We start from the raw sequence: 19,763 nt of genomic DNA, 5'->3' as shown, positions 1-19,763 counted from the left end.
CAATGGAACAGAACAGAGTCCTCAGAAATAATACCACACATCTACAGCCATCTGATCTTTGACAAACCTGAGAAAAACAAGAAATGGGGAAAGGATTCCCTATTTAATAAATGGTGCTGGGAAAATTGGCTAGCCACAAGTAGAAAGCTGAAACTGGATCCTTTCCTTACCCCTTATACGAAAATTAATTCAAGATGGATTAGAGACTTAAATGTTAGACCTAATACCATAAAAACCCTAGAAGAAAATCTAGGTAGTACCATTCAGGACATAGGCATGGGCAAGGACTTCATGTCTAAAACACCAAAAGCAACGGCAGCAAAAGCCAAAATTGACAATGGGATCTCATTAAACTAAAGAGCTTTTGCACAGCAAAAGAAACTACCATCAGAGGAACAGGCAACCTACAGAATGGGAGAAAATTTTTGCAACCTACTCATCTGACAAAGGGCTAATATCCAGAATCTACAAAGAACTCAAACAAATATACAAGAAAAAAACAAACAACCCCATCAAAAAGTGGGGAAAGGATATGAACAGACATTTCTCAAAAGAAGACATCCATACAGCCAACAGACACATGAAAAAATGCTCGTCATCACTCGCCATCAGAGAAATGCAAATCAAAACCACAATGAGATACCATCTCACACCAGTTAGAATGGCAATCATTAAGAAGTCAGGAAACAATAGATGTTGGAGAGGATGTGGAGAAATAGGAACATTTTTACACTGTTGGTGGGATTGTAAACTAGTTCAACCATTATGGAAAACAGTATGGCGATTCCTCAAGGATCTAGAACTAGATGTACCATATGACCCAGCTATCCCACTACTGGGTATATACCCAAAGGATTATAAATTACTCTACTACAAAGACACATGCACACGTATGTTTATTGCGGCACTATTCACAATAGCAAAGACTTGGAATCAACCAAATGTCCATCTGTGACAGACTGGATTAAGAAAATGTGGCACATATACACCATGGAATACTATGCAGCCATCAAAAAGGATGAGTTTGCGTCCTTTGTAGGGACATGGATGCAGCTGGAAACCATCATTCTTAGCAAACTATCACAAGAAGAGAAAACCAAACACCGCATGTCTCACTCATAGGTGGGAACTGAACAATGAGATCACTTGGACTCGGGAAGGGGAACATCACACACTGGGGCCTATCATGGGGAGGGGGGAGGAGGGAGGGATTGCATTGGGGAGTTATACATGATATAAACGTTATGCACATGTACCCTAGAACTTAAAGTATATAAAAAAAAAAAAAAAAAAAAAAAAAAAACAAATCACCCCAACAGAAAAATGGACAATGAATATGAACAGGCAGTTCATAGAATAAAGCAGAATGGCCAATAAATATATGAAAATATGTTCAATGTTACTACAAGTTAGGCAAATAAAAGTAAAACAAAATATTACTGCATAAAATAATATTGACATAAATGTAAAAATCTGGTAATTTTAAGGGTTGGCAGATTATGGAAAAATGGGGCTGTTATAAACTGTTGGCTAGAATGTACACTTTCAAAAGCTCTTTGGCAACATCTAGTCAAAGATATGCATATTTCATGAATGTGAAATTCTATGTATACATCCTAGCCTAGGCCAAGGTACATTAGGGAAGCACAAAAATTTTCCAGTAATAAATACATGGGCATGAATAACTTTAAGAGTACCAATTTTCAGATTCTAAACTTCATATGTACTCCTTTCTGATGTGATCTGCCTGTGACTGTGTCTGTGTAATATGTATTCTTCTTTTAAAATCTCTCCTTTCACCATCACCTTTTTCCTTCCCTAAAGAAAGGTATATTTCTCACTCCTTCCGGATCTTGCTATAATGCTTTATTCAGGAATGTAAATACCAACAGGGCATCAAACAAATATACAACTCAAGAGGGCAATGCCCTGAGAAATGACAGAAGGCGAAGTAGAAAGAGCTTGCATAAGAAGTATTAAAGGGGAGATGATACTTATTTCATCTAGGGAACAAACTTAAATTAGCCGATGGTCACATGGATACATATTAATTCATTTATTTGAGTTTAAAAATAAAGTCGGAATTTTCTAAAAGAAAGTTTTATTCAGTAGTTTTATTTGGTTGACTGGCTTTGTTAACTGAGTTATAGAGCAGACACTTTCCACTATTAAGTAAGCTAAATCTACAGATGCAAAGTTTTGATGAAAATATATAAACCTATAATATACAATATTCCTAAACTATTTAAACTTATAATAAACTTCAGATATCAACTTAAAAATGAGTGACTGTTTTCATAATATTTCAAAAAAATTCAGAGATAATTTATATAATAAGTAAAACCTTAGAAAACCACTGCCCCAGAAAAACCCTCACATAATACATACAAGATCTGGGTATTCAATGTAACTTTGTAGAAAAAACTTAAAATGTCCATCAATAGAGGAATATAAAAAATTGTAATACACTCGTACAATGAAATATTATAAAATATTAAAATAGGTGAACTACATATACAAGGATCAATGTGATATAATCTAAAAAGAGATAAACATGGTTTGATCTCAAAAATATAATGCTGAGTGAAAAAACCAGATTATTTATACAGTGTTTAAAAACCACTAAAACAATACTAAATGTCATTTATGAATACATACATTTGTAGTAAAAATATATGAAATGAATAGGAAAGATATTCTGCTTACTTCTGAACAGGAAAGAGGGTAAGGAAGTAGGGGTAAGGAGAATTGACCTGAAGTGGTTTTACTTTACTCCCCATTTTAAGAACTTAAGTAAATGTTGCAAAATGTTGATGTCTATTAAATTTGGTTGATGTGTTATTATTTATAATTATCTGTAGCTGAAATATTTCAGAAATAAAACAAACATTAAAAAATCGATAAGTAATAGGTGGAAATCCTTTTAAAATGAAATTACTTACAGACCAAGGTGGTGGGACAGAAGTTACCTCTGGAGTATGAAAATAAGCAACACCATTATGGTAAGTATAAGGATATCCAGTTGAAGTTGTTAGATACATTGTTCCAGCTGCTGGCATTATACTAGAACCTAAAGCAAAGATTAAATAATAATAATTAAAATGTTCAATTTAACTGTTAAAAATGTAGTTTCTAAACACTTCAGAAAAATATTTATCTTAATATACCTATGTAGCTATGGTAAAAATGGAATGTCACAGGTATTTTAAAAAAATTCCTTATGTCAAAGTATCTTTGAAGCATGTATTTTTAAACTCAATACCTTAAAGCTTTTAGTTTAAGATGATTAAAAGAAAAGATAAACAATGCTAATAAGAAATACTAAATATGTATCAATTCAGATTCCAACACCAGTATGCCACACAGAGCTTAACAATTTAGATTATCATCAGCAAAGTAATTATTTGTACAAATGTAAATTATGTATAATTACTTTAAGACTACATACACTATAGTAAAGTTCCTAAGGTCTTGGTTAGACCTTTTATTTCTGAAAGTTCAAAGATGATGGAAGCAGTAGAGTTGGAGAAGATTCTACTTTCCTGAAGACATTTTGGTTCCACCCTACTAATTCTTTGGATATCCTACCAGCAAACATTCATTCATGCTGTGGCTCTCTTTTATCTCTCTTTTCTATGATCTATTCTCTATCTAGTCTCCCTTTGCTACAACTGCTGCTGTTGCAAACATGACCTCAAGTCTTCATGTGGCTAGTCTGGGGTCCCCATCTCTTTTCCCAGGCCAAGTTATATAAACCCCCACCACAAACCAAAAAACAATAAATAATATACATTTTTTTTTGTCATGGAGGAGACTTTAAAAGTTAAATTAGCCAAATTAGATTAGGGTCTTAACCAGCAAGGTTATATAAATTAGTGAAACTGACAATTCTTCTTCCACCTGTACTAGTGCTTCTCAAAGTTTCACATAAATTAGAATCACCTCAATTGTTTATTAAAATGCAAATTCCAGGGACTTATCTTCAGAGATTTTGAGTCAGTAAATCTGGGACAGGGCCTAAGAATTTGCATTTTGACAGCTTCCAATGAACTGACACTGTCTGCAAACCACACTTCAAATAGCACGGGCCTACCACTTTAAGTAATACTATTGCTCCTCAGCTTTTATATTTTCACTGCATTTGATCTAGTATTGTTATTATTTATTTTAATGGTTCTTAATTAGATCTTTTTGAGAATCTGATGAAAACCAGGGACCTTTTCCTCAGATATATATACAGTCAAACACAATTTTACATGCAATTCTGGAGGTCCATGGATTCCCCCCAAAAGTTATTCAACTATTATTCAAAGATAATGATAATGGTTCATTATTCAAAGAACATGAACCATGCTTTACTCGCTAAATAAATAAATTTTCAGTGCGTACTATCTCAAGGCATTGAACTGGGCCCTAGTGATACAGCAAAAAATAAAAAAATTAGACATGAGATGGTCTGTATCCTCAAAGAAGTTAGGTCTGGTAGGGAAGATAGTAATTACTTGATTACACAATTAATTAATTAAATACAATTTTGATAAATACATGAGGCAGTATAGGGTATGATACTGAACATTTCAATTATTATATATACAAAACATATATAAAAATCACTATATATACATATATGTGGAACATTTGTGATGAAATGATGTTTCAGCTAAGCTCTAAAGAATGAATTGGATGGCAAAGAACATTCTAGGTAAAGAAAACAGTATATTAGATTCTGAGAACAGGAGTATAGTATGTTCTGGAACTGAAAGAAGGCTAGATGGCTAAAGCATGGAAAGAAAAGGGAAGAATACCTCAAAATAAGCTGAGCATAAGACAATAAGAGGTGCACTTTTGAAAGATCACTCCGGCTTCCTTGTGAATGATGGATTAGAAGGGAGAAAGATTGGATTCAGAGAGACCACTTAGGATGATTTTCCAGGAATTATGGTAAGCAAAGTAGTTAGCTGGGACTCGGGTGTTGGTAATGGAGATAGAAAGAAATGACAGATCTAAGAAAAAACTAAGATAAGAATCCCTTATTTGTAAATGTACTTTTAATACCTATTTTTCTTTGCAGAAAAGTCAAAAGAACTTTGGAATCAAACAGTCCTGAATTTGAAGGCTAATGCCACCACTCACCATTAGGCTATTTAACCCCATAGTTCTCAAAGTTGGATAAGGGATGGATGGTATATCAGGAGATATGAAAAAGCAGAGGCTGAACATAGTAATCTTCCTACAGAATCAGTTTTATTCAATTGTTTTTGGGAAACATTTTTATATTCAAATAAACAATATGATATTATGGAACAGAATGCAAATTATGCATGATGTTTTTACGTAAATCGTGAGACTTTAAAGAAAATTTGCAATTCCCATATGCTGCAGTGGGTTAGGAACCACAACATGCCAAGATTAACTCTCCTCTACAAGTATTTCAGCAGAAACATTTTTAAAACAATGACTTTACCTTTTTGGGATTGAATTTTCTATTTACAAAAATAGATATAATAATACGTCATGGGGTTCCATGAAGATTAAATGAAAACCCATAACATTGACCCTTCCACTAAGCAGTTTTGAAAAAACAGTTAGTATATTTGAAAGCATTCAGCACAGTGCTGATTTATTTTCTATTTCAGCAACTGGTAGATCATACTATGAACATTACTATTTAGTACATATTGCTGGTGATAATGGGCTAAAGGACTGTTACTGTATGTTCTAGCTTAATCTTTGCAAGTAACAACAATAGTCTGAAAATATTCAGCATTCTGCCATATTTAGTGCATTCCATTTTGTATTAACCTACTGAGGATACTTTGTCTCCTAAATTAACAAATACTAAGTCAAAATTAATCTCTTGATTTGTTGTAGTTGTGGCAACTGTATTAACTGAATATTTATTATTTCTAAGTCAAAAGCATAACAGTCCAAATGAATACAATCTATTAATTTGTTAACAGATTAATATAATAATTACCAAATGTTTTAAACTTTCCCGTAGACACTAGGATGTGGCCAAGAGAAAATAAGTTAGTTATTAATTTTACATCACATTTCTCCTTCTAGTCAAAGACTGTTTGGAATTTTAATAAACATTAAAGGTAAAAAGTTAACTATGAAGATGCCTAACTTAATAAATAGAAAGAGTGAGGAAAGAATAATAGAATTGAAAGCATTGGAGAAATTTGAGGAAAGTAGATACATAATTTAGCTAATTCCTAAAGCTTTAGGGATTGTCTCCCTGAAAATTATGACACACCTGGCTGGGTCACAGTACATAGCATGCAGCGAGTTTCTGATATTAGTTCTACGTTTTCACGTTCAATATTTTTACTCTGATTAATTTTAAATTACTTTCTAATTCAATTTTTTCTCATTAGTAAGTCTAAATTATTAAATTACTTCTAATTACTTTTGCTATTTTAAATTATATTTTCATCATGAAAGATTGTTCCTTTAATGATATAACTACACAGAATATACTTAAGCATCTTTATGTATATAAAGTTTTTTCCCAACCAAAAAAATTGAGATACATTATTTTGTGGCAAAAAATACTCAGTTTTTCCACCAACTTTGCTAAAATAACTATTAAATGAAAGAAACATGATCTTTTAATAAAGTTCTATAAAAAGTCTTATATTTCAAAAAAGAACCAAGCAAAAATATTTAAAAATACATTAGTTTTCAATACATACGAGGGATCCCTACTTGTTGTTTTCTTATTGCTGGACCAATGTTCAGCTTCTTATCCTTGTAATTAAGTTTTTCAGCCTAAAATAAAGAAAAAGGAAATTATTTTACTATTTTAGCACTATTATTTATAAAATAAATAAGGAAAAATCAGTTAGAAAGAATTTCAAAAATTCAGACTATAACATTCTTTGAAATCAGCAGGAATAGTGGGAAAGAGCAGTCTTCAGACTGAAATAGATCTAGGTCTGACCGCAATTCCCCATTTGTAACACAGTCAATCCTCATTACTCATGGATTCTGTATTTGTGAATTTACCTATTTGCTAAAATTTATTTGTAATCCTAAAATTAATATTTGTGGCAATTTTGAGGCTATTAGTGGACACGTGCAGAGTGGCAGAAAATTTGAGTAGCCTGATGCACATGCCCCCAGCTGAGGTCAAACAAGGCGATATTCTTTCTTCTTGTTCCAGTGCTCATACGCTAAAAGAGAGCTTTCTATTTAGTGGCATGCTTTCTCCATTTTTGTGCTTTTTTGTTGGTGATTGTGCTATTTAAAATGGCCCCCATGTGCATTGCTGAAGTGCTGGCTAGCACAAGAAGACTGTCATAGGCCTTATGGAGAAGATATATATTAGATGTACTTAATTCAAGCATGAATTATAGTGCTATTGGCCATGGCTTCAATATTAATGAACCAGTAATCTGTTATATATGATGCCTTTAAATGGAAAAACACAAAAAACAAGGTTATATATTGATAGGTTGATGGCAATATTGTGACCAGAGGTTCTTGGGAACCTTACCTTGTGTTTCCCCTAGAAAGAGTAGTTCAGCATTTGCTAATTCAGTGTTCCTAGCAATGACAGAGAACATAACTGCCACAAATAACAAGAATTGACTCTATATGATTTTAATAACATATAATTCAAATTCTACTTTTTTTTCTAAAAAAGTTAAATGTTATATTTGCCTTAACTTAAAGTTATCACACTGAATTGCTGGCTATAGGCTTTTTCTGTGAATATTCTTAGTTTATATAATGTTTTTCACAGGAGGGAAATCATCTCAGATAACCTCACTGTTGGAATCCACATTTGTAGTGCTTTTTAAACATTCAAAATGCTATTAACACTTTGCAAAAGACATATCCCCAAGTTCTTAGTTTAAGTAAATAAAGCGAAACATTATATTACAGTTTCACAACCATACTCGTAATGATTTTGGAATTTGCTCTTCTGCAGATCAAGTTTCCTACAGACCAATGCCAATCTTAAGATGAAAACCTTTTTAAAAAAGCAATTGATTACTGTATTCGAACACTGAAAAGATTAGTTTCAAATACAAAAGTTCCAGAAATGAAGTTAAATACACCAAAAAATCATACCTCTTGTAAAATTTTTTGTGCATCTTCTTGTGTTTCAAAAGTGACGAAACCATACCTAAATAAATGCATTAATTATTACTAATTAATCATTTTCTTAGAATGTTATATTAATTATATTAAAATGTTTTAAAATTTTGCTTTTAAATAATGGGCCACTGTAGGAGTAGGCATCTTTCTATGCTGCACTAGCATGGGAATCTTAGAAGAATCACTCACAGTTTAACACTGTCACCTCCCTTGGTCAGGGAACTAAAAGAAAAGAAAAACCCTGAGATCCTGAAACAGCTTCAGCCCTCAGCTATATGTAAGAAAGAAAAGCACAAGAGATTCATGCTGTGGCTTAAAAATTGGGATGCAATAAATTTCAATCCAGAGCAATAATCTCCTATTAAACTAATAGAAGTTTGGCTAAGAGAAATCAAAGTTGAAAAATAACTAAAAAATTAAACATTTCAACACAATAAAATTTCTTATATTGGTGAATGGCTATGTAAATGTATTATTTCGTTATTATTATTAGCACATATAACTGATAATGTAATTATTAGTATATTTCCCAAACAATATCAATTAAAAATATGTACAACGCAGATTTCATATCTGTTTTTCATACATAATTAACTTCAAACACAATTCATATAATGTTCAAGATACAAATACACATAAATAATGTGCTTCATGTCCAAAAAGCCAAAATAGGTAGAGAAAAAGTAACAAAAGAAAGAAAAAGTGTATCTCTCAAAACATAATTGCTAATTAGATAACTTAAGGAAACTCTTCTGAGTAATGCTAAATATCTTCACTATTTTCTTCAATTCATAATTACTGAATCATATACCAAGTTTCTTCTTTTAAACAAAGGAATTTCTCTTTATCTATTTGCCCAAATATTAAAAGAGTTAAGGAATTATTTTTACACTATTTTCTTTTTTTGGTAGAACACACACACACCCAGTGGAAAAGGCATAAAATACAGTTTACATTTCCACGTATGTTTTTCAATGATTAAAAAATGGTTTCAAAGAACATCTTTATTTCTGGCACATATACACCATGGAATACTATGCAGCCATAAAAAAGGATGAGTTTGCATCCTTTGTAGGGACATGGATGCAGCTGGAAACCATCATTCTTAGCAAACTATCACAAGAAGAGAAAACCAAACACCGCATGTTCTCACTCATAGGTGGGAACTGAACAATGAGATCACTTGGACTCGGGAAGGGGAACATCACACACCGGGGCCTATCATGGGGAGGGGGGAGGAGGGAGGGATTGCATGGGGGAGTTATACATGATATAAACGTCATGCACATGTACCCTAGAACTTAAAGTATAATAAAAAAAAAAAAAAAAAAAAAAAAAAAATGGATATTACCAAAACATTGCAAATTCTGTTAGTAAAACAAAAGAGGTAAATCTCACTTCATCTTAATATTGTTTGGCATTCTGAGGAAGTATCTCATTTATTTAAAAATAACCTTTCTGTAGAATCCCATCTCTTCCAGAGTATCCATCTGTTGAATGTTGTTTCTCACTAATATCACTGCAATGGGTCCCTTTTCTTATGCCTGTAAGTATGGGTCTTTCAAGAAAATAAATACAATACTTTACTGCCTTATCTATTTTCTTTTAACTTTGCAGTCCAACTCCTTAAGTGAGTGTACTATGCAAGCTACCTTTTTTTTTTTTTTTCTGAAATTGGGCTTTGTACACATAACAATCCACTGAAACAGCTCTATACACTTAAAGACACAGTTTATTGCTTTCTTCTCATTTTCATTATCATTGATAGGGTAATTCAAAATCATTCTCACTAGAATTATATTTCTCATATTGGTCCCCCAATTAGGTCTCTGAGGCACAACCTACAGACATTTCTTGGTGTCAGCTGTTTTCAAATAAAGTTCTCTATAGCCTAAAGCAGGGATACAATTCCAAAAGAATCTGATTCCTTTAGCTTCTCATTCCTCAGCTAATGTACATCTGCTACTCACATAAAGTGCTTGCTACCTAACACTGAATGGTCCCTCCACCCAGGCAGGAATAACTTCCCAACAAATTAAGAAATACTACAGTGTCTCCTCCCTCCAAAACACACACACACACACACCACACACACACACACACACACACACACACACACACAAAATAGGAAATCAAAAGGTAGGAGGAAAGAAGAGGGCATGATAGTCTCCGCTGGAAAATGGAACCAAAGTAAACTGGCATACAAAACCTAGTAATCCAATGAAAATAGAGTTGTTAATTCTATAGACAATCTATAGTGATACTAACCCTTTGGATACTCCAGCTCTGTCATTTACAATCTTCACTTCTTTCACAGACCCATACTGGGAAAAAAATTTTCTTAAATCACTTTCATTTGTCTAATGGCATAAAAAGAAAACATTAAAAAACATTTTTTAGTTGATAAAAGATGAATAATTCTCATGCTTGCTCTGGAGACAGAAAAAGTTATAGATAAGATGCATGAAAAATGCCTCTCATGCACAAAACAGTGCATAAACCACCAGGTGATTAAAATCAATATAAATACTTTGCTTTATACAATAGCTATGTTGTTAAATTACTATATGTCAATAAAAATGTAAGCTGAATTATTTTAAAGCTACAAAGCTCATTATTTAAAGAAATCTTTAAATGATTCTTGTTCGCTAGCTGGCCAGTTTTTAAAAAAACAATTTGGATTAGGAATGCTATTTCCATAGTAAGGGTATATTACTATTGGCTCTTGTGGCTCAGAGACAGTCATGGCAGTGGAACTAGGTTGTGTTGGCCTACACCAGTCATTCTATTTTAATCAGTAGTCTCAGGAACTCCTTTCCTAAGTCAGTTTTAGGAAAGGAATGTATTTCCAAAAGTGCTTCAACTCAACTGTGAGAACAATGGAGTGACTATAACTTTTAGAGTTATTAGATTCCTTATCTGTACTCAACATACATTTCAGCTAAATTCAGACATTGTTTTGATAGTAAAATAAAAATTGGAATCATAATTACATTTAAAACATACAAGGTATCTACAAAGATGGTTTTGGCATATCTGTTTTTCTAATCAAAATAGTCTGATAATAGACTTATATCACCTTTTCTCAGAATACTGACATTAAATTCATTGCAATTTCATTTTCTGGTTTAGCTGTAACTGTTTGTCGACAAGAGTAACTTTTCTCTAGAATAAAATTTCTTTATATACACCAGAAAAAGACATGCCTTAGTGCAGAGCTATGCCTTTTGAGTTCAACTGTCACCTCACTACTCACATACGCTATTGGTTTTTAGTTGGTAACATAAAGCCTGCTAAGCTGGATAATGACAAATACTGATTCAATCTAAGAAAAACTGAATGCCTTTTATTTCAGTTAACAGAAAATGAAATCAATGCTAGAATAAGAATTGTTACTAGATATTTGAATACAAATTAATTCCAACTATTCTCTGGTAGAATAATCACTAGCTCAATTTTGTAGCTCCACTTCTTCAGTGACAAAGGGACAGTCAAGAAAAGTAAGCATTAAGAGAGATAGTCTGTTCGCTTCTAAAAATGAAAGGTCAAAAAGTCTGTGACTACTTGCTATTACAGTAAATTATTTCCTTGCTGGACTTTATCTGTGGTTTTGAAAAAGGTATAAGCATACAGGAGGGAGCCCTAGCAGTTACCGTAAAGCTATCGCTGCCTTGTAACAACCATCTCCAAAGTTCATGCTGCAGCTGAGGGCTTCAGTAACCTAAAATAACTTGGCCATACAAATATTTATATTTATTGATAACTTATTTTTAAAAACATGCTAAGCTATTGTAATATAAATGAATTCCCAAATTGAACATTTCTGCCAGCCGTCAGTCTTTTCCACAGATACAGAAAACCTTTCTAAAAATAAATATTTTATAATAAATAATTTTTCTTACTTTATTTTTAGTGAAACAATCATACACTTGCTTAAGACTCATTGTTTTGGCAAATACACTAAGCGTAACATTTCTCTTGTGCAGGAAAAAAGAAATTCCACCCAAATTGTAACAGATTGACTATATGGAAATAGTGAGTTACAAATGTCAAATATCACACCTAATGGCATAAGGAAAGTTTTTTTTTTCTGTCAAAAATAACTCTCCCTATAATTTCTAATATGTAAAATAGAGTCTTGGAAGTCCTTCCATATATCCATTTGAAAGTAAGAGTATTCCACTTACAATACCTATGCATGCCTTTCTTGTAGGTGTTTACTCTTGCGGGGTGAGGGGCACTGCACATCATCTCATGAACTATGCTTCCTTGAAAGAGTGGAATGGCTGATTACATGATGTAAATGTATTACTTTTTAAAAAACTTTTATTTTAGGTTCGGGGTACACGTGCAGATTTGTTATAAAGATAAATCGTCATGGGGGTTTGTTGTACAGATTATTTCGGCACCCAGGTACTAAGTCTAGTACCGAATAGTTATTTTTTTCTGCTTAAATATATTATTTTTAAGGTGCTTTATTTTGACAAGGACACAGGACTTTTTTGGTAATCAAATCCTAAACTCTAACATAGAAAGTGCTTTGCAAAGAATAGACACCTAGGAGGTTGCTCAGGAATCTGAGATAAGAGTTGGGATAAAGAAATAGTATTTCATAAAACTAAGTTTTAAAAGAATTGAGTCTCTTTTGAAAATTATAATCATTCATTATTTTGGCTATCGGAGTATAGGCAAGAAAGTATAATTAGTTCTGGTATGGAAGAGTGTGGAGCTATGAGACAGAAAACGAGGCTTCTAGTCTCACTCTGTCACTATGTGACTGGCTAGGAGCCTACAGCAAGTCAATGAGGCTCAATTTCCTTGTATTTGACATTGAACAGTTTTTATACTTTATGTAACCTACATGTTGGTTTGAAAGATTCTTTATAATAAGGTAATCCAAAATCTATTAATCATTATGCAAATATGTTATGATTTTATAGCTGCACAAAGAAACAATTTCTGAGAAATAAAGACTTCTAATGAAAAAATACACTTTACTGCATGCATAAATAGGTACCTTAAAGTCAATTCCTCCTACAAAGATGCGATTAGGGATCACTGTTCCATATCTTGGGGCACTTGTTGGGTTATTCAAAGGCACAGGCGACACAGGATTAGGGGATGGAGATAATGAATCTGTTTGCATCTGGTTTGATGTTTGCTGTAAAATAAAATTCTTTTACACTTTTTGCACTGGGTATAATGCAGTCTGCTTTTGATGCAGACTGAAAACGCATATCTTTCAAAAAGATGAGTCATTTAGGTAAAATATAATATTCTAGGCTTTACTTTTAATATTATAAAAATTATAATTAGAGCTAAAAGCTTTTTAGAGCAACAGAACTAGGAAACACAGAATCTACTCCATTATAGAGATTTTAAATATTAAGTACATTATTTAAAATGCTTATATTATCAAACCGATTACTTAATTATTAAGGGGAATATAAAACTCATGAAGATGTTTGAGAAAGAGAAAAACAGTCCCAGCCTGACACAATCAGCTAGGCCCTGGTGTTGTTAGGAGTTGGCCTGGCACTCACAGCTAGGCTGTGGTGTTCTCTCATTAACAGAACACTAACATCAGACAAAGTCACCCTGTGACTCTGATGGATTAAGATTAAAAACAAGACCACTCCACAATCATGTTTGAAGGCTGACTAAAACAAAGGCATTGCCCAAATCACAATAATAACCAAACATCCCTCCATTCTGGCTGATATGAGTGACTGCTCCTTCTTTATCAGTTATAGTTTTGGCCTCGATCCATTTTTCTTTCCTTTTAGATAAAAGTTAAAACATCCAATCACAGAATTACTACCATTTCCTGACGATATACATTCCAGAGTAAAGCCTTACTTCCTTAAACCCTCTCTAAAAATTGCTCAACACAAGCCTATATCCTATGAGTTCTAACACCTTCTAATTGAGAGGCCCCATGGTTTCTGTTTTCCCTTGTTTGAACGATTAACAGACCCAAGTTCACTAAATGACGCATGTGTTCCTGGTGGTCTTTAACTAACGGTCATTCACAAGTTAATAAACTCTAACATTCACATTCACCATTTTCAGCCTGAAGGTCAAAATTTTAAATGCACTTGTCAATTTGAAGATTGGACTGATTTTGTTAAAAATTATATACTTATAGCTCATAAATGTTTATTCCAAAGAATTAGCTCAGTACATATCCATATGTTCACAACGATAAGTTAGAGGATCTAATTTAAATTTTAATAAACATATATAAATGTATAAGCCTTTGCAGAATGGTAAAATAATAGACTTTTAAGGTATAACTGAAAGAAAACCAGGACTTGAGAATCATGTAGAAGAGAAACCAGTTCAAGAACTGGTGAATTATTTTCCATCTGGAAACACTAAACACACTTTTGAGACAGTCTAATATCCTAAATGTGTGCTTCAAAAAACTCGAAGTAAACTGGGTGTTGTGGCTTGTGCCTGTAATCCCAGCTGCTTGGGAGGCTGAGGCAGGAGGATTGCTTGAGGTCAGGAGTTCAACCCCAGCCTGGGCAACAAAGCGAGACCCCATCTCAAAAAGAAAGAAAAAGAAAATAACAAATCTTGAAGTTCATAATTCCAATTCTCTGAGAAACAAACACATGAAAATGAATTTCCAGCTCAGGTAATAGAGTTGTTCTTTTTCAAATTTGTGTTCTTTCTTCTCTGGTCAATACAATCACAATCCCTCAATTAATCTTTGCAAGATGTACAGAGAAATGACTAGGGCAGGAGTGGCAATTGGGCTATAGGCTGGATCTTATGGGCTCTCTTCCCCATCCAGCCTTAAGGAAGTACATACTCCTAATAAGGGAATACGTAAATACTTCTTTTAAAACACGGAAAAACCACCACATTTAATAATTACTATGTTGTAGTTTCCAATGAAAGAAACTGGGAATCTAATCTTAACAACTTTGTCTCTGGGCACTTGGAGGTTATTTGTGACATCAGTCACTTTGCTCAGTAGGATATAATGCTCAGAATGGGTAATTCTGGAATGCTTAGTATTTTTCAACTGTGGATTTTGTATCGCTAGAAATAATATAACAGCTCTAGTAGATGTAATCTTGTCTTTCTGCCCATTTGTTTACAGTGTCAAAATTACCTATTTGCTAAATTAAAAAAAAATTCTTCATGAAATTCTCTTATTGAAAATAAGATGTACTAATTTGTTCGCAAATTTAAGTAAAAGACAAACCCCAGTATATTTCATCGAGGGAAGGATGAAATGAACGGAAGTAAACAGTGCTTTATTTCCAATCTCGAGAAACTAAAGGATACTCCCTGAGAAAAGAAAAACCTTTCACACTCAATTCACTTCACTCTCCTCCACTCTCTAAGGCTCCTGCTCTAATGTGGGCTCGCTTTGCTTAATTTTTCTCCCTCATCATTTTCTAACATACGATATAATTTACTTATTATGTCCATTATCTGTATCCACTATTATGTAATGCACTAGGGCAGGAGTTTTGCTTTTTTCACGGCAGCATCTAAAGTACTGACAGTACACAGCAGGTGCTCAATGAACATCTGTTGAATGACTAAAAGTGAATCATTTCTTCAGGAGAGACCTGCTCACGATATGCCAAATAGGCTGAAGGCAAAATAATACAGTATAACAGCAGTCTACTACATATATATATACACACATATGTATATCTGTATATGTGTATATATATATATTTGAGACGGAGTCTCGCTCTGATGCCAGGCTGGAGTGCAGTGGCATGATTTCGGCTCACTGCAACCTCTGCCTCCCCGGTTCAAGAGATTCTTCTGCCTCAGCCTCCCGAGTAGCCGGGACTTCAGACGTGCATTAATTTTTTTGTATTTTTAGTAGACACAGGGTTTCACCATGTTGGACAGGATGGTCTCCATCTCCTGACCTCGTGATCCACTCGCCTCAGCTTCCCAATGTGTTGGGATTACAGGCGTGAGCCACCGCGCCAGGCCTACAAAATATTTTAATGTTAGCAATAGCAAGGCTCAGGTAGAGGCAACATCTAAGTTCATTATTAACAATTAGTGATGCATTGAGTTAACAAAGAAAGCCTCAAATTCTAACTAGCAATAAATTCCGCACGTGTTACGGAAGCAGCTAGAAGGGGACTGTTGTCGGGTCTGAAGTCTCCTCCATTTGCTAAAACTTCCAGCACTAGAGAGTTTATTAAACTTCTCCTCCAAAGCAATGTGCCCTCACTGGCTCCTCCCCTTGAGTCAACCTCGAGATCTAGCATCTATTTTGCAAAGGAAGACAGCAGGAACGGGCGGGCTAACCGTCGCAGTCACTGCCTCGGCGCTCCTCCCCCTCCAAGGCCAGCAAGTTGCGGCACTGGGGGAAATGGCCGCGGCGACAACTTCCTCGAGTTCTCTCGGGTCATCGTGAACTTGGGCACCGAAACGAGGATCCACCCCCTCCCCACCAAAGTGCGGGAGGGAAAAGAAGGCTAGCCAGCGAGAAATTTTGCCCCGCAAATCCGCCAGCAGCAGTGGCGGGAACCCTCAACGGCACCGACCCCGCCGCTGGCCTCGTGCGCAGCTGGTCCCCACCCTCGCGTGGCGCTCCCTGATTGGCTGCTGGCGGCGGGACGGGGCGGGGCTGGACGGCACGTTGCCGCTGCGCCTCGGGCCTGTGTGGGCAGTCTTCCTTCAATTCCCCCAGTCCGCTCTGACTGGCTTGGGTGCACAGCCAGTGCTTCAGTGTCCAGATCCCACCTGGGCCACAGGCGGGCCCCCGCGAGGTCTCTCAGACCTTCCGGACCTCGCTGACCAGTCGTGGAGTGGAGGTGTCGACCGCCCTGGCAACTCCTCGTTCTGGGCCGCTGGGTCGAAGTTCGGCCAGAGGGAGCGTCAAAGACGCTGCCTAGCCCAATTTCGGCGGGAAAGCAGTTTATCTGCTTGGACTCCGCTGGGTGCCCGGCAGCCCGCCGCCTCCCAAAACATCCGCGCCTGAGGTCCCCTGGCCCGTCTACACCCAGTCCAGGCCCCGTAGTGGCGCCTTCCTGACCCCCATGACACAGCCAGACGAGGTCTGCGGGCGGGCGGCTCCTGGCAGCGGTCGATGGAGCACCTGGCCACGTTTCTTCCTAACCAGATAGCGAGCGTTTGGGGTCTTCACCTTGCCCCTCCAGGCCCTTAGGGACGGGCTCCACGCTGCTCCTTCTCCCCGCTACCCCGCGCCCTGGGGCCCTGATCGCCGTACTCACCTGTCCGGACTCGGTTTCCATCTTCCTCTCTGCTCTTCAGAGACGCAGGGTAGGGAAGAGAAGCCTAAAGTTTGAAACCACCTTCACGCCAAGGCAGCTGCGCTGCTTGTCCTGCCTGGGACTCTCGCCCCCTGGCGGCGAAGGCGGCGGTGGCAGCTGCAGGGGAGCAGGCTCGGACCCGGGCCCTGAACTTGCCACCTGCCGGGTGGGGAGAAGCAGACAGCGTCGCCTCGGGTGGCAGGCGGCGGTGCGGGCGGGCGCCGCAAGCCGGAGAGGGGCGCGGGCGGGCGAGTTTCGGCTGTGGCTCTGGGACTCCAAGTCGGGGCGTCTCAGGGGCAGAGCGCACGGCACAGCGGGGCGGGCGTGGGGCGTGCGGAGCGAGGGCTCTGTTCTGGGACCCCTCTCGCCTGCTCTCAGACGGCTGGGGAGGAGAGAGCGAGCGGTCAGGCAAAGCTCCATGCACGGCACGCCTTCCCGTCTCCTCCACTTGTGAAGAGTCGGCCTCTGGGACTGGTGGGTTTCGAGAGGTTGAGGTGACCTTAAGCCTTTACTGGGCTAGAAGAAGCCGATTGACGGGCGACTTCCGAAGACTGGTGTAATGCGAAGAAGGTTCTAGAGTCAAACTCTGACTCTTGGGGCCTGACGCGCCAAACTCGGGGGCTCCCGACAAGCCGCGGACGCCTCTCTGCACCTGTTGCCGCCGTCACTCATCCCGCCAGGCGGGCGGGGCCGCGCGGGTGGCTTCGTCAGGACCTGCCGCTCAGCCTAGTCGGGCTCCGGTGCCCGCCCCGGACCGTGCCCCAAGCGGGTCCCGGCCCAGCTGAGCACCTCCAGCAGTGGCACAGCCTCTGGAATGGTCCCGGACGAAGCCACCCTCACGGTAGGGGGCGACTTAGCGGCTCCACCCTCCAACAGCCTTTTGATCGCCTTTGGAAGAAGATTGCATTTTAAAAAATTAATGAATTAATTAACTAATTATTTTTATTTTTATTTTTGAAACAGAGTCTCGCACTGTCGCCCAGGCTGGAGTGCAGTGGCGCGATCTCGGCTTACTGCAGCCTCCACCTCCCAGATTCAAGCGGTTCTCCTTGTCTCAGCCTCCTGAGTAACTGGGATTACAGGTGCCTGCTACCACACCCGGCTAATTTTTGTATTTTTAGTAGAGAAGGGGTTTCACCATGTTGGCCAGGCTTGAAATCCTGACTTCAAGTGATCTGCCTGTCTTGGCCTCTCAAAGTGTTGCGATTACAGGCATGAGCCACCGTGCCCATCCAGTTAACTATTTAGACACAAAGGCTCACTCTGTCGCCCAGGCTGGAGTGCAGTGGCGCGATCTCACGCTCACTGCATTCTCGACCTACTGGGCTCAAGCGATCCTCCCCCCTCAGCCTTCTGAGTAGCTGGGACCACAGGCAGGCCCACGCCACCACGCCTAGCTGAAAGAAGACTGCTTTGTAAAGAATACGTATTTCTAGTAGGTAGCTAAAATGATTACAACTGGATAAACTTATAGTAATGATTATTATTATTATAGCTGCCATTTATCAAGTACTTTGTTTCAGGCACAATGCTTTATGATCAGTATCATTTAATCTTTTCATTCTCACAGCAGACTTTCAGATAGATGCTCCAATTATCGTCATAGCACGTGATGAAGCAGAGGTTTGGAGGATAAGTAATTTGGTCAAGATCTAAAGCTGTAGGAGGTTTAATCCTGGGTCTCCCCCCAACCCACAGTTCTTGATCTTAACCATTTTGCCATATATTTTTAAAGAATCAGCAGTAACAACTGCTTAAAAGTTACACCAGTAACAACTATTGTACACACTACTATAAAAGTTTGACTTTGGGTTACTTTGCCTTCAAGATATAGAATTAAAAAAAGAGTAACTATATTCATTTTTGATTTGTTCAAAGATTAGCTCTTCATATTATTTACCCAAAATAAAATGGGAAACAATTTTTGTTTATCTTACCCGAAGAATCCCTAAAGTCAGTATACATGTCTGCATGCAATTTAAGCTCATTTTGTCAGGTTTAAGTCTCTGTGGAAATAGAGAATACAAACCTATTTAGATGAAAACTCATATTCTAAAGCATAATAATTTTACTGTTCAATACCAGTAGAACTAGTCTTCTTTGGGCATTTTTTTTTTCCTAGGACTGTTAATGGATTTGGGTAGATGTTACTATCCTGTCTTGCCCAAATCTTTTTTGGCTGAAAACACTTATTTTTCAAGAATTGCATTCTCTTAAAAAATGTATTCAGCGCAGTAGGTGTTTAATCTGAAAAAAATTTACATAATTTAGGGAACACTAACTGTGTTTCAAGGCTGGTGTTGGGTACTAGAGGGATATACTTTATTTTCAATATGGCAATTCTCTGTTCTGCCTCTTACTATTAATTCTTACACCAAAAGGAATGTT

The 19,763-nt window shown here is 37.1% G+C and overlaps 1 protein-coding gene and 1 long non-coding RNA gene across 5 annotated transcripts in view; one reads left to right on the top strand and one right to left on the bottom strand.

The window, feature by feature from the left end:
• Positions 1–17,933, bottom strand: part of BOLL (boule homolog, RNA binding protein) — a 66,115-nt gene extending 48,182 nt beyond the window's left edge. Inside the window, exons 1-6 of one of the 4 annotated variants that reach the window (XM_033230744.1) lie at positions 17,337–17,933; positions 13,127–13,270; positions 10,378–10,469; positions 8,083–8,137; positions 6,699–6,774; positions 2,943–3,070 (exon numbers count right to left, since the gene is read on the bottom strand). In XM_033230744.1, coding sequence (XP_033086635.1) covers positions 2,943–3,070; positions 6,699–6,774; positions 8,083–8,137; positions 10,378–10,469; positions 13,127–13,270; positions 17,337–17,357 — 516 coding nt within the window. In that variant the 5' untranslated portion in view covers positions 17,358–17,933. Of the gene's footprint in view, positions 1–2,942; positions 3,071–6,698; positions 6,775–8,082; positions 8,138–10,377; positions 10,470–13,126; positions 13,271–16,016; positions 16,046–16,407; positions 16,703–17,336 lie in introns of those variants that run through there. The other 3 variants (XM_033230745.1, XM_033230746.1, XM_033230747.1) reach the window with 3 other exon arrangements.
• Positions 2,942–5,856, top strand: LOC117094676. Its single transcript, XR_004441636.1, has 2 exons — positions 2,942–3,002; positions 5,072–5,856. It is a non-coding gene; the product is annotated as an uncharacterized LOC117094676 (long non-coding RNA).
• Positions 17,934–19,763: the final 1,830 nt, after the last annotated feature.

This window comes from Trachypithecus francoisi, unplaced genomic scaffold (genome assembly GCF_009764315.1).
Source record: "Trachypithecus francoisi isolate TF-2019V2 unplaced genomic scaffold, Tfra_2.0 Lachesis_group13, whole genome shotgun sequence".
NCBI classification, from domain to species: Eukaryota; Metazoa; Chordata; class Mammalia; order Primates; family Cercopithecidae; genus Trachypithecus; species Trachypithecus francoisi.
Note: the sequence above shows the minus strand (reverse complement) of the source record. Positions and strands in the feature narration are given on the sequence as shown.